At 36.1% G+C, this 14,298-nt stretch overlaps 2 protein-coding genes across 2 annotated transcripts; both read left to right on the top strand.

Moving 5' to 3' along the window:
* Nucleotides 1-4,042: 4,042 nt before the first annotated feature.
* On the top strand, nt 4,043-7,937 carry LOC103441534 (probable transcription factor KAN4). Its single transcript, XM_008380213.4, has 6 exons — nt 4,043-5,176; nt 5,388-5,464; nt 5,773-5,812; nt 6,097-6,199; nt 7,389-7,491; nt 7,616-7,937. Exons 1-6 carry the CDS (start codon nt 4,660-4,662, stop codon nt 7,790-7,792), a joined length of 1,017 nt encoding a protein of 338 aa, XP_008378435.1. The 5' UTR covers nt 4,043-4,659; the 3' UTR covers nt 7,793-7,937.
* A 4,088-nt stretch (nt 7,938-12,025) lies between these two features.
* LOC103441523 (cytochrome P450 CYP82D47-like) lies at nt 12,026-13,995 on the top strand. The gene is made up of 2 exons (XM_070813962.1): nt 12,026-13,158; nt 13,280-13,995. The coding sequence occupies exons 1-2, from the start codon at nt 12,211-12,213 to the stop codon at nt 13,901-13,903; spliced, it is 1,572 nt and encodes a 523-aa protein (XP_070670063.1). The 5' UTR covers nt 12,026-12,210; the 3' UTR covers nt 13,904-13,995.
* Nucleotides 13,996-14,298: the final 303 nt, after the last annotated feature.

Here is a 14,298-nt window from a genome sequence, read left to right as displayed (position 1 = left end):
GTGGCTTCGAAAACTATTAACAAATGATTAACGTTTTCTAGTCATCTTGTTGTTTCTGTAATCACGATTAATAAACTAATTAAACAAATCGTATAATAAAGAATAGGAAAAGTCATGGGGTTTTGAGTTGAAATTAATATTATAATATTAAGCATAAAAGACCAATAGAAGAGAACAAAGAAAGAGCCTATTGTCAAGCCACGTCCATATGTCACGTGACCGGAAGCCATGTTGACGCCGAGGAATATGGTCTCTGGGATGAGTTCTACGTATTTTTCTAATTTTAATTTTGTGAGATTCCACGCGCGGGTGGGGCTCGACAGATGGGTTTTGGCCAAGGAATACTTGGACACGGAGAGGGAATATTGGGGACGATCGAAGACTGTGTATCGGACAGATACTAGCCGTTGAAATTATCATCCTCACCTTCATCCACTTCCTTCTACACGCTCTCGTTTCTACACGCGCTGGTCCTTGCTTCCATTGAAGCACTATATTGTGAAGCACACACTAGGGTTTCACTTCCTTTTCCATCTAATTATGATAACGATTTTTTCCGTGAATATGTCATAACAGCATATGATTATGTTATCAGTCAATGTTTAATGATCATCATGACATTAAAAAACCAATCAAGTTGAGATCGGTTAGTTATTCATATACATCGAATCAATATTAGTTTTATAACAAACAATAGTTAACGTAATAGTTATTCATAATGATCGATGCACTCTTTAGACAATAATTGAGAAAACGGTACCATTTATGAGGCTATGACATGTACAATGAAAATCGTTAGTCACAAGTATATATAAACAAGAAAATGCACTTTATTTGACACAATGTGACACTCAAAAGGAAATCACATTAATTTTAGAGAAGAAAGACTAGAATCCATTAAAAGCATGAGAAAATCTCAAAGATTGAATGAATAATATGAAACATAACAACCCTAACTCGTAAGAAGGTGGTTACATACCCTATCTCGATTCTCAATCTAAATGGAAACAAAAATGAAAATAACCAATTTTCGAAAGTATCCTTAAAAGTTTTATCTAGTAAACGAAGGAACTTAGTATAAAAAACTTATAGCTCAAGGCAAAACAGTGCTTTAAACGCAAGAACCGTTCTCATCTTCAATCCCAGCTTATTACGGTCTAAATAGGAGCTCAAAATCCAAATTTGCAATGCTTAAATCTTGCTTACAATTTTACATTTGTCGAACTGTTCTTGAATTCGCTCCATCATGTTTTATGCTTCACTAATGTAATCCTAATAAGGATGAAGGTGATTGAACTAAAGTATATGTGGAGCGAGTGGCAAGAGGAATGTTTGAAAACCTTGAATAGTTAGAAATGCATGTGGGTCTGCGACCCTGGTGTCGCCGGACACCCCAGCCACTATGACACCTCCTCTATGCTTCATATATACGACTTCAATTCAATTCATATATATATATATATATATATATATATATATATATATGTTGAGAGTTGTCCAAGATTGTTGAATGACAAGGTTTGCTATGTGCTTATATGGTATTGTGCTACTCCTCATATTGCCAATTGGTTTTATGGTGGAACCTCAATTTCATCATGGTATCAGAGCGGGTTGTCCTCGTGTGAAGCCAAATGGTCACACGCGCTCCATTTCACCCAATTGTTGTCCACGTGTAGGCTTGAAAATCCGCCACACGTGCGGGGGCGTGTTGAGAGTTATCCCACATCTGTGAAGGACAAGGTTTGCTATGTGCTTATATGGTCTTGGGCTACTCTCCATATTACCAATTGATTTTATGGTGGAACCTCAATTTCATCAATATATATGCATTTATATTCCATCCCCTTCTTCATCATTTCCTTATTTCTAATTAGCTATGATTTAATCATATAGTGAACTAACAAATTAGCTTAATTAAAAAAAAGTAATTAGCTAAGGTATTTGTTCGTGGGGTTCGCACGTGTACAGCTCGATTATGATCGACAAACTGGTATTGCCCACTTGGACCAGCGTCTATATATTGTTCAAATTAAACTGGTTTGAAAAATATTAGGGACACTTTGGATGCGGTCCCTAGCTATCAATATTCTTTGATTGAAACCTTGTTAGTTTTTAGTTTTTGATTGAGGTCCCTGATATTAATGTAATAATGTAAGTTACTATATTTTTTTAATTAAAAATTAAAAATTGAAATTTGTAATTGTTTATATTAATGAGATTTTAAATAAAACCCATAATTATGGGATTAAAAATAATAAAATATAAATTATTCTCTCTATTATATTGTGTGTGTGTGTGTGTGTGTGTGTGTGTGTGTGTACATATATGTATGGGTACATTAACCAAAATTAACAAAAAAAGTTATTGTACCAAAACATGGATAAATTCTCAAATCAACGAAAAAGAATGTACCCATATAAGTTTAAACATGGATTAAAAAATTTGAATGGATTTTATATTAAAGAAGGGTACATTTTACATATAACAAATTGATATATTTGAGAATGGGTACATTTAAGATTAAAAAAATTGAAAAATTATATGAATTGGTACATTTAAGATTAAAAAATTGAGAATCTTTTTATATATAAAAAAAAACTAATAGGTACAAACTTAATTTAATTTAATTTTTTATTATTTTGGAAATGTTTGAATTGAAAATTAATTAGAAGTTTAATAGAGGTGTGAGTATTAAACCCTAAATTAATTACTAATTTTTATATTAAAAAAATTATATAATAAACATGTAAATTCATTATCACATTAATGCTAGGGACTTGAATCAAAATTTGAGAACTAATAAGGTGTTAGTCAATGAATAGTAAAAACTAGGGACCAGATACTAATTTTTCCAAAATATTATGAGGGAGAATTGGCAGAGGCTGCAGCACCAGATCAGCTGGCAATTATTGTATAGTCGGTTTGATTGAGTTGATTAAGTAAGAGTTAGGGTTGGCCTTAGGCCCTTAGCCTTGGAAACAAAAAACTATTGTGCGATACAACCAGTTCATATAGTGAATGACGAGTTTATTCTCAAAGTTTTAATATCAATAAACAGTCACATACATTATAGCTCATGATCATGTTTTCAACGTCACGCATTAATTTCTCAAAACGAAACATGTATAAAAACGCAAGATATACAAATACATTGATTATTTTTTGAATAATGCTAGGGTAACCAAAATTTTAAATTAAAATTTGTAAATCAAATGATGTGGATGTTGATGAGTACACTGATATATTTTATACTAACAAAGGGAAGTTTGGCTAAGCCACACAATGAGCAACCTAATTTGGTATCAAATTTGTCATCCACGATATTCAAACCAGACCATAGTACTGAGTGGTTGTTGGATTATTACTTAAGTGTGATTAACATACATATTTCTTATTGATGACATATCATTTAATTTGCAAATTTGGTTTAAAATTTTAATTTATCTTAACATTCATTACTCTTATATATTCTTATTTTCTAGTCAAAATCCACTAGGACTAAGATAAAAAGGGTTTAGTTTTCGAGTTACGAGCGTCTCGGATCGGAGAATTCAAATCTGAAATCATGAAGTATACTCATATGCATGCCTCAGAACTTTGATCAGAACCAACAAATTGCACCCGGTAATGGAAGCTAAAGATGACCCTCAAGTGATGATAATACTCACCACCTTATTTATTAATGTTGAATGAATTTAAATTTTGAATTTTAAAATTTACTACACATATTTCAAAATTTAAACTCATCTTCGGTGGTGAGTATCATAATTTCTTGAAGGTGGTGAGAAACATATTCCCTTCTATAATTGTTAATTGTCACGTCCGCAAGAAAGAAAACGAATAAGGGCATAGCTGGAGTTTTGAACGGGGGATAATTTAAGGGCTGCAGTACTGGTCAGTCAATCCTCGTTCATGAATAAAATGGAAATATTCTAGTTTAAGGAAAATATTAAAATTGAACGAGAATTATACCTGATAGTAACAAAAAAAGAGTAAGTAGCGTATTTAAACAGGTCGCGATCCATCCATACATACATCCATCCATCAAAACCTAGAGAGAGAGAGAGAGAGTCAATTCCGTTTCCGATATTCCATTGAACAGTGCCCCTTTTGTTTTCTCGAATTCCAACCATTCCCTGCCCCTGCAGAAACCTCCATTATATCCCGGCACCTCCTTTTCATTCTCTACCATAAAAAAACATAAACCAAAATACCAAAAAGACCAGGCTTCTCTCTCTCTCTCTGGCTCTCTCTAGCTGTAGAAACTCGAAAGCAGGAAAGGTCTCTGATCCCTCTGCACTCTCTCTTAAATACGCAACTTCCCCTTTTCACTAACTTTTCCTGCATCCCTTCATCCCAAAAAAACTCTCTCACTTTCTCCATTTCCCTCTCTCTCTCTCCCCGTCTCTGACTAATTGTTTGATCCTACTTAAAAAACCCTATCTCCGGCTACCAACTTACTAATTTATATGTCTGATCACTTCCTCAACCCCAATGCAAATCATAAGGCACTCATGACCCTATAATTATCATACCTCTCAACCCTTTTTCCTTCATATTATTAATTTACACATTTCTCCCTCTCTTTCCTGTTTGCTATAAGAATCTCTCTTATTGTTCCTCACCATTGTCACTTATTTTTCTCCCTCTGTGTACCTCATGAGCTCAAACCCTAGCATGATGAAAAAAATTTCTTTACCCTTGCCTGATCTCTCTTTACAGATCAGCCCTCCATCATCTGCGGATGATCTTCCATACGATATCGGAGTAACGAGAAAAGCACTTTACAGTACAGACAGGAGCTCAGCCACCGACTCCGGCAGCAGCGGAAGCGATTTGAGTCAGGAACATGGCTTCTACCACCTTGAAAGGAGTGGCAGTTACAATCTTGCTTCGGCGGTTGAGGAGCCAAAGTTGAGTTTAGGGTTTGATGAAAGGAAAGATCATCATCACCATATGGCTAGTCCTCCTCCTCCAGCCCTCCAAATGCCAAGAAACTTCAACAGTAATCATTGCTTCAACCACCACCACCCTCAAATCTACGGCCGCGAGTTCAAGAGAAGCGCGAGAACGGTTGGTGTTGTGAAAAGAAGCATCAGAGCTCCAAGAATGCGGTGGACTACAACCCTCCATGCCCATTTCGTTCATGCAGTGCAGCTTCTTGGCGGCCATGAAAGTAATCGACAAATCTTTTTAATTTCTACACATTTCTATTTAATTTCCAAGAACAATTAATTACAAGTTATACTGGGAGAAAGTGAATCAAACCCCTTGCAAAAAATTGAGATAAAACCCCTTGAGAAAACAGTTAATTATTAATCAAGTTATTTCAATGCTAATTCTTATTTCTTATGTAATTGATAAATTAATTAAAATTATGACTGCAGGGGCAACGCCAAAATCTGTGTTAGAGTTGATGAATGTGAAGGATCTAACCCTTGCTCACGTGAAGAGTCACTTGCAGGTGGGCTATAGCATCACTGCTTACTCATGTGTCCTCAATCTTCTTTTAGTTGTTTGATTTCAAACATACGAATAATGAAAATGGTCCTTCTTTGTAATTTTTCAAAGAGTTGTTATATCAATGTACCTTTTAACATATTTGTATTTTTACAATATGGGTATGATTCATTTGTAGTGGGGGGTAGAGAACAAAAGGGTGAGGACAAAAAAGCATCTAGAGGGGGTACTTGCAGAAAATGTGGACCTTTTCTAATTTTTCATCTTCTCTAATTTTTTTCTTCTATTTTTCGTTTGGGTGTTTTCATGCAGATGTATAGAACAGTGAAGAGCACAGACAATAAAGGAACAGGTAATTAGATTTTCGATCCGGCCCTCTCATCTTACAAGGACCCCATATTATTGTTTATTTATCTTTCCATTATCTCTTTGTTTGGGAGCTTGGGGTGATCTGAGTGGGACTTCTTCGATCACTTGATCCATTGTGTCCTCCCAAACTAAAGTAAAAAATGGTTGAGGGCCGGGATATAAGTGCACTGACTTTCAGTAGTTGTTAGGTAGCTAGTCCATGTGAATTATTTGCTTTGTGTCTGATAAATCCAGGGGCATTGGTTCTATCTATTGTAAATGTTGTAGGTCATGAAGGACAAACAGAAATCGGTTTGAGTCAAAATCCAGAAATCAATCCAGCACTTCAAGCCAATGGACAATTATCTTGTGACAAAGTTAACACTAATAGGTGAGTTCTCTAGTTTTAATTTGTTTTTTTAACACTAAGTTAAGCTTTTAAGGTTAGTTCAAGGGTGACGGAGCACAAAATAATGAGTTAGAATTAAAATAAATTCTTAGTTCAGGTCAGACCTATAAGCAAAATCCTTTGACTTAATTACTTGGTTAATAAGTGGCATTAGTAAATGAATGCAAATGTTAACCTACAATCACGAATTTTTTACAAGCTAGTACTCTTGGAGATGGAATTTCTTTTGGTCCAACATGGTGGCTGTCTGTCTTTGTTAATGGTGTAGAGAAATATTTATTGCTGAAGTCTCAAAGCACCTTGAATTTGATGAACATGGAGTTAATTGGCTAGGGTTGTTATGGGAATGTAAGTATTACGTCTGTCCTTTACAACGAGCTCCACATCTCACATCCGTTGGATTGTGAATGTGTATTAGATATGATCCCAATGTGTGACCAAAAGTCAAGGAAATTCACTGCAAATCTCAACGCTGTTGAAATCCAACGGTAGTGATATTTGACACAAATCACAAAGAAATCAAAGACCTTGGATGGATTAGCTAGCTAGGGGTAGGCATGTCTAATCTCTTGGCCAAATCGATGCATTTTGTTGACTCCGTTTTATTGACTCCATTACGACTGAGTCCTGCTCTGCTTAGAATTGAAGTTGCTAGATCTCAGTTGCCGGTTACAAAAGTAGCTTGACATGCATTTTGTAGATTGCATTAGGTAGGGCAAAATCACATTTTCTTACCAATAAAAGTACAACAATTAAGTGCCTTTAATTTTTAAGATTATTGTATATATGTTTTTTTCTATAACACGGCATATACAGGATATTACACTGATTTAAGCAAAGAAGGATTTAAACTTGAATTTATGAGGATGAAAATATTGTTCTAACTAACTGGCAGAACTCATATATGTGTGATTATGTTTGATGACTAATGGGAATTGCTTAAGGGGAGGGATTCCCATTTTTTCAAAAAAATTGGAACACGCTCCTCACCGTTGGATTTAACTTTAATGAAATTGTGTGGTTGAAATTGTGTGACATGTGTTTTAATCTTAACCACACAATTTCATTAAAGTCAATCTAACAGTGGGGAGCGTGTCCCCATTTTTTCAAAAAAAATGAGGATCCTTCCCCTTAAGCAACATGATCACTAATGGTCTAATTTTGCGTGCAGAGGTTTGCGGTCTTCTTCGACGGAGATCACAACTGGGAGCTCTAATTTAAGACATGAAGATGGTTTGACATATTCTCATTCCCCACCATCAAATGGCACTAAGGTATGCAAAAATGCAAAAATAATCACAATTACTATATCAAAATTTTACAAGAAATTTGTATATATATGTGTATGTGTGTGTGTGTGTGTTTATATATAACATTTTATTTATCTTTGATATATAGGTGGAAGAAGACGATTCAGGCCGCCGCCATGGGTATGCTCAAAGCATGAAAGAGAGGCCGACGTTGGATTGTAGCTCCTTGGCATCGTCGGATATGTACCTTAATCTAGAGTTCACTCTTGGAAGGCCAAGTGGCGAGTGGACGCTGCTCAATAGCCTCAACCTTCAAATGACTTAACCGTAGCTAGCTAATTAAGCTTCAAAATTAATCAAGTGTTACTTAATTAAACACTAGAGTTAATATATGTTAATTTGCCTCTTAATTTTTAGGCAGACGTCGAGAAAGAAAATATCTAATGTGCAATATCAATCACTTCATGTAATTCCTTGTTTAATTTTGTCTCTTTTTAACCAGAAACTTAAGAGGGAAATGCATGGTATAACATAAATTATGTAATTTATCCTTAGTTACATGGAACTTTTTGTTGGAGCCCACTCCTAAAATAATGCATTAAATTTTACCTGGACAAGTTACACTAAAAGAAATCGAACCGTGACATACTCTCAAGGGCATAAGCCGATTATATAGTCATGGTGCCTTCATACAAGTTGGTTTGGAACTTTTCCTTCTTTACAATAACACCTCCATGGAATTCGGGGATGGTTACTAGAGGAGTCTCTAACATGGATTTCTTAGTTGAGTTCGATAAGGGATCATTATAAGATTTTACGCCATGGAGAAGGACTACCCTTAAAGCAATTAATAAATAAGAAAGTTGAAGATCCACCATAAAACCAATTGGTAATATGGGGAGTAACCCAAATTCTTATAAGCTCTTGCATGGTTTGGTCTCTCACCGATAGAGGATTTTGTCCTCACATTCTTATAAGCCAACCCCTTATCTCACCCAAGGCATTTTGTGATACAACTCAACCCCTAATAATATGTGGTTAAGTTGAAAAAATATCGGTAGTGCTGATGGTGGATTATGCTAAACCTAAAAGTTTATCAAGACTATGAGGCTCGCCTAGGTCAACTAACTTCTATCCTTAACACCTAGCACAATTGTCCTTCCACTCTGCCTATCTTCTTGTGGTCTTATAACTATAAGGGAGACCTCTCTTCGCATACTGACCATCCAGTTAGTTTCACTTATGGGGATAATTTAAGAACATGGGGCGTAAGAGCTGACAGTGATTATCAACATGCTTTTCCAACTCATATCTTCCTACCTCTAATCACATGAGTTCTATGTAATTTTGGTGAGGATGTAATTAAGGAGTTGTCCTGCATCAAAGTTCTGAAAAATCTGAGATTTTGAAGCAATTGGGTCACTCATACTCGTTTTGGGGTGGAACCCAGATTATTTTTTTTGGGTGAACGGGTGGAACCCCAGATTAGCTCGTGGTTTCAAAAGCATTATTGATGCACTTAAAGCGGTTTGTGAGGATGTTGAGAATTGTTTCAAATCGGAAACATGTTCGGCTTCATAAGTATGTAAATGGCCATTTCTATACGAGAGAAAAAAATGGGTACAAAACTGAGCCTGAATTATCCCAATGTTGGGCCCTGCATGCCAAGTTATATAAGCCGAGAAGATTCTCTCCAAATCTCTTCCACCAAGGTTATCGGATCAAGTGATCCAAACCTTTAAAATTTCATCAAACGGCTTACCTGTTTTGATCCTTCAAAAGTTATAATAATTTTTACCGTTGGATGAAATTTCAAAAGTCTGGATCACTTGATTCGATGACTTTGGTAGAAGAGATCCGGAGAGAATCTCTTCTCATATAAGCCTACATGATTATATCAACAAAGGGCCCCCATAAGATTTAAAAATGTCTAACAAAAAAGAAATCGTAGTTAAAAGGCAACCGACGACCGAGTGAAAAAATGGAAATGAATATGAAGAAAAATATGGGTGATGGAATAAGTCAATGGCAAATTGTGAAATTCGGTTCCCTGAATGATGCGGCCCCTCTTTTGCTCAGAAAATGCGCACGGAGTCTGGACGAAACTACAGGCAGAGATGGAGATTACGATTTCTGAATTAAGGACCACCACCAACGCCAAGTCAGGTGAATTATTGAACTTATGTATGTTCGGTATTATTGACTTTGTTCATCATTTCGGTCAGAATTTTCGCTTCTATCGTTTTCTGATTTCACTCCATTTGGACCGCTATTTTTTCATGAATTTATGTTTAGTTTTGCGGTCGTGAGTTAGGGAGTTTAGTTAGCATCCGCTATATAGTCTTTGAAAAAATCGCTTTGCCTTGCTGTGGTCCACGTCCAATTACAAGTAATCGCATACATCACCATTGTACTATCCATAATATGCTCATTTTCCATTGTTTTTGGACATTTTACACTTCAATCTTTTATAACCTTACAATTTTGAAATTAATACTTCAAACTCATTAATTTAAAAGGAAAATAAACACTGGACTTGTTATTTGTCTTTAGAACAGAGAATTTATAACTAAAAATTAATTAAAGTATGACAAGCGGATAGATCAGTAATTTTCTTCCTTGTTTAGCTATTGAATGATATTTTATAAACTTATATGGTAGTTGGATTGTTGCTTTTAATTTACAATTGTATTTTGAGTAGTTTATTCATTATTGGCACTAATCATTTGCTCCGTTCGATGTTATTATTACTAAATCATTTTCCCACATTCGAATCTTAAATTAAAAATTACTAAGATTTGCTCCCCTATACATTTTAACACCAATTTGATGGATAGTTTATTTAATAGTTAAGAAGATTGTCTGTAAGCTAAGCTCATGTAAAGTTTTTTTTTATTTTATTTTAAATTTTTAGGTAAGATTGATACTCTCAACATGTCTTATTATGTGTGATGAATTTTTAATTCTAATACGTGGACAACAGAAATTGGGTGACATAAAACACATGTGGGTGTTAAGCTTCGCACACCGAACACCTTGCTCTAATACCATAAAAAAATTAAGATTTCACTATAAAACCAAGTTTTGTTAAATGATAAAGTTCAAAACAAAATGATAAAAGTCTTCACTACTTAAAGTGGTTTGACAGTTTGATTTCCGATCGATCCCGCCAGCTGCACCTATAAGAGCAATTGCATCCATTGCCAAGGGCAAAGGCGAGGGCTTCTCAATTCCCCTTTAACTTCAGAAACCACCTCCAGCGGGTTAAAAGAAGGATGGCAATTCGTGGGCCACAACAAGCCCGCCCAACTGCCCCTAATCAAGCCCGGCCTTCTGCTAGCCACTTTCTGCTATTAGTTATTTCTGGCGCGTGTAATACACGTGCGTCTCGGTGAGTGGGCCAACAACTTCTGATAACTTAGGCCCGCTGCGGCAGCTTCAGCTAAAAGAGAAGTTTTTAGTTGTGATGAAAATACAGATGGTATATCACGTGTTTTTATGCAAGTGGTGGAAAATTTTAATTTTTAAGTTATTAACCTTTTAACACACATAACTCATCATTTCTATAGGGACACGTAGTGTATCACCTCGTGTGACGGTCATACTGAAAATCTCTCCAGCTAAAGAACCCAACAACCCGATGATCTGGATAGTTGGACTTTTATGTAACGGTAAAAAACAAGTGAAAAAGTTACGATTATACCACATGGAACATTGTGATGCATCATATTTGATAATAAGAAAAATCAAACGGTCAGGATTAATATAATGGTTAAAAATAAAAAGAAAAAAAAATAGGAAAAAGAAAAAAAAATATAAATATCCAATCACTTTCTTCATTAACCTTTTATTTTTAACTAATTATACTTGTTGTAAAGCTATACTTTGCCTTGTATTTGAAATTAAATCATTGGAGTTAAATATGAAATTTTATTTTTTAAAGAACAAACTTACAAAGTTCACATTTACAAGGCATTTAAAAAAAAAAAAGAATAGTAATCACTGTCGAATGGGTGGAGTTGCACAAAGACAATTACTTTGCAAAGGGACAAGAGCCTTGCCCTTGCTTTGTCCTTGCCATCCTCCAACCAATGTTTAAATATCGGTATCGGTGAAAATATCGATAGATATATCGATATCAATATTGGTTGCTTTCGATTGAAATAATGGAAATTTAAAATAAAACTTTAAGGTTGTTAAACATTGATTTGGACGAAATAAGAGTTTCTTTGATGTTTAACAGATGTGTTAGGAATATTGACGATATCTATCGATTTTAGCCTAAACTTAAGAATTTTTCCGATATAAGATAAAGTTTAGACTTCACCCCTTATTTCCATATCTTTCTCTAATTTTTTATTTTATTTTATATTTTTTTAAAAATATCGACCGTATCGAAGAAATTTTAAACACTATCTCCAATGTGTGGAATTGCTGTATGCTTTTCCATACTTTAAATGGTTATCAGCTCTCCACGTTAGTCATCAAAATTTCAGCCACGAATCTTATGTTACCATATCTCAAAGTCTAACCGTACTACAATAATTGAATATGTCTATTCTGAAGTGATAACTGGTCCTTCCAGAAGTTATAGGATAACAGAATTAGTGAATTGTGATGTGATGTGATGTAAAGACATTATTACTCATGGATACAATTTACAAACAAACACTACATTTACAAAGAAGTTGTAGGATTAGCCAATCTCCGAAAGGTCACAGATAACTGATCCTTCAAGCAACAATGGAATTCCATCTCCCATACCAAAATACTGCCATAGCTGGAATCTTTGCCATACTTGTGCTTTCCTACTTGATCATAAATAGGAAGTCTAGAGCTGCTGCCTCGCTTCCCAAAGCACCGAAGGTTGTGGGTGGATGGCCTCTGTTAGGGCACATCCACTTGTTGGCAGGACCCGAGCTTCCCCATATAGTTTTGGGAGGCTTGGTGGACAAGTATGGACCGGTTTTTTCCATCAATGTGGGCCTCAACTCCGCCCTTGTGGTAAATTGTTGGGAGGCGGCGAAGGAGTGCTTCACCACCAATGACTTGGCTGTTTCCTCCCGTCCCAAAATCGTAGGCGTTGAACACTTGAGCTACAACGGAGCCTTGGTGGCGTATAGCCCCTATGGTCCGTATTGGCGTGAAATACGGAAAATAACAACCCACGAGCTACTCTCAAACAGCAGGCTGGAGCTGCTCAAACATGTTCGAGTGTCCGAAGTAGAGATGAGCTTGAAGGAGTTGTACAAACTGTGGATCAAAAGAAAAGGAGGCTCAGGAGAAATTTTGGTGGAGATGAAGGAGTGGTTCGGGGATTTGACACTAAATGTGGTGTTTCGAATGGTTGCTGGAAAGCGTTTCTTCAACGTTATGAATGGTAGTTTGAGCGACGAAAAGAAGGCGCGGCGGTGCCAAAACGTCATAAGGGATATGTTTCATTACATTGGGTTGTTTGTGTTGGGGGATGCTGTTCCGTGGCTTAGGTGGCTAGATATAGGTGGGCACGAGAAAGCGATGAGAAGAACAGCGAAGGAGCTAGATAGTATTGTTATGGAATGGTTGGAGGAGCACAAGCAGAGAAGAACTCAAGGCCAAGAGCAGGATTTCATGGATGTAATGCTTTCAGTCCTCAATGGAGCAGATGTTGTAGGATTTGACGCAGATACAGTCAACAAAGCGACATGTTTGGTATGTAGTTACATATTTTCTAAATTAATTTGAATGATAACATTGAATTCATATCTATAAATTGCAATTATCAGTTTTTAAATTGTATAGAGTATCCTAATTGAAATTATAATGTTTTCAGGCCGTGATTGCTGGGGGCAGTGACACACCCATGGTGACTATGACATGGGCACTCTCGCTACTTTTGAACAACCGTCACACCTTGGTGAAAGCTCAAGAAGAACTAGACAAGCATGTTGGGAGAGGAAGGCTAGTGAATGAATCAGACATCAGTAACCTGGAGTACTTGCAAGCCATCTTCAAAGAAACGCTGCGAATGTACCCACCGGCACCACTCTCTGGTATAAGAAAATTCAGCGAGGACTGCACAATAGGAGGATACCATGTCCCAAAGGACACTTGGTTGATGATGAACCTATGGAAGATCCACAGTGACCCCCGGGTTTGGGTTGATCCGATGGAGTTTAAGCCGGAGAGATTTCTTACCACCCACAAGGATATCGATGTGAAGGGTCACAATTTTGAGCTCATTCCTTTTGGTGGTGGTAGACGAATATGCCCTGGAATGGGTTTTGCTCTTCAAGTCATACAGTTAACCTTGGCTAGTTTTCTGCATGCTTATGACATCTCAACTCCAGAAAATGCAGCTGTTGATATGACCGGGAGCCTCGGGCTATCAAACGTGAAATCCACCCCACTTCGAGTCCTCGTCAAACCTCGCTTATCTGAAAATATTTATGGATAATAATAATTATAAACGTCGATAATGCAAACTATATATGATATTTGTGGTGTAAAATGTGACTCATAATGCATTATATTTTTTTCAGACTTAAACCCATTAATTAGAGTCCAACTAAACAAATTTCCCTAACAAGCTTGATATATCAGCTTATAGTTATAAATGAAAACTAATGAAAATGACTTCAAAACTTTTAATTTTAACTAAAAATCATTCATTATGTTTTTTTAATGATAAGGACCAAAAAAAAAAAAAAACCCTAAAAAAAGCGCGTGCAACTCAAACCAATTGTCAACTCACTCCGTCTCCACCCATCACTTCATTTTGCAGCAATCTCCATCTCCTCCCATCACTTCATTTTGCAGCAGTCCCTTCTAACAAATTTCACAGCCGTGTTT

Source organism: Malus domestica, chromosome 15 (genome assembly GCF_042453785.1).
Source record: "Malus domestica chromosome 15, GDT2T_hap1".
Classification (NCBI taxonomy): domain Eukaryota; kingdom Viridiplantae; phylum Streptophyta; class Magnoliopsida; order Rosales; family Rosaceae; genus Malus; species Malus domestica.
This window is presented reverse-complemented; position numbering and strand designations above follow the sequence as displayed.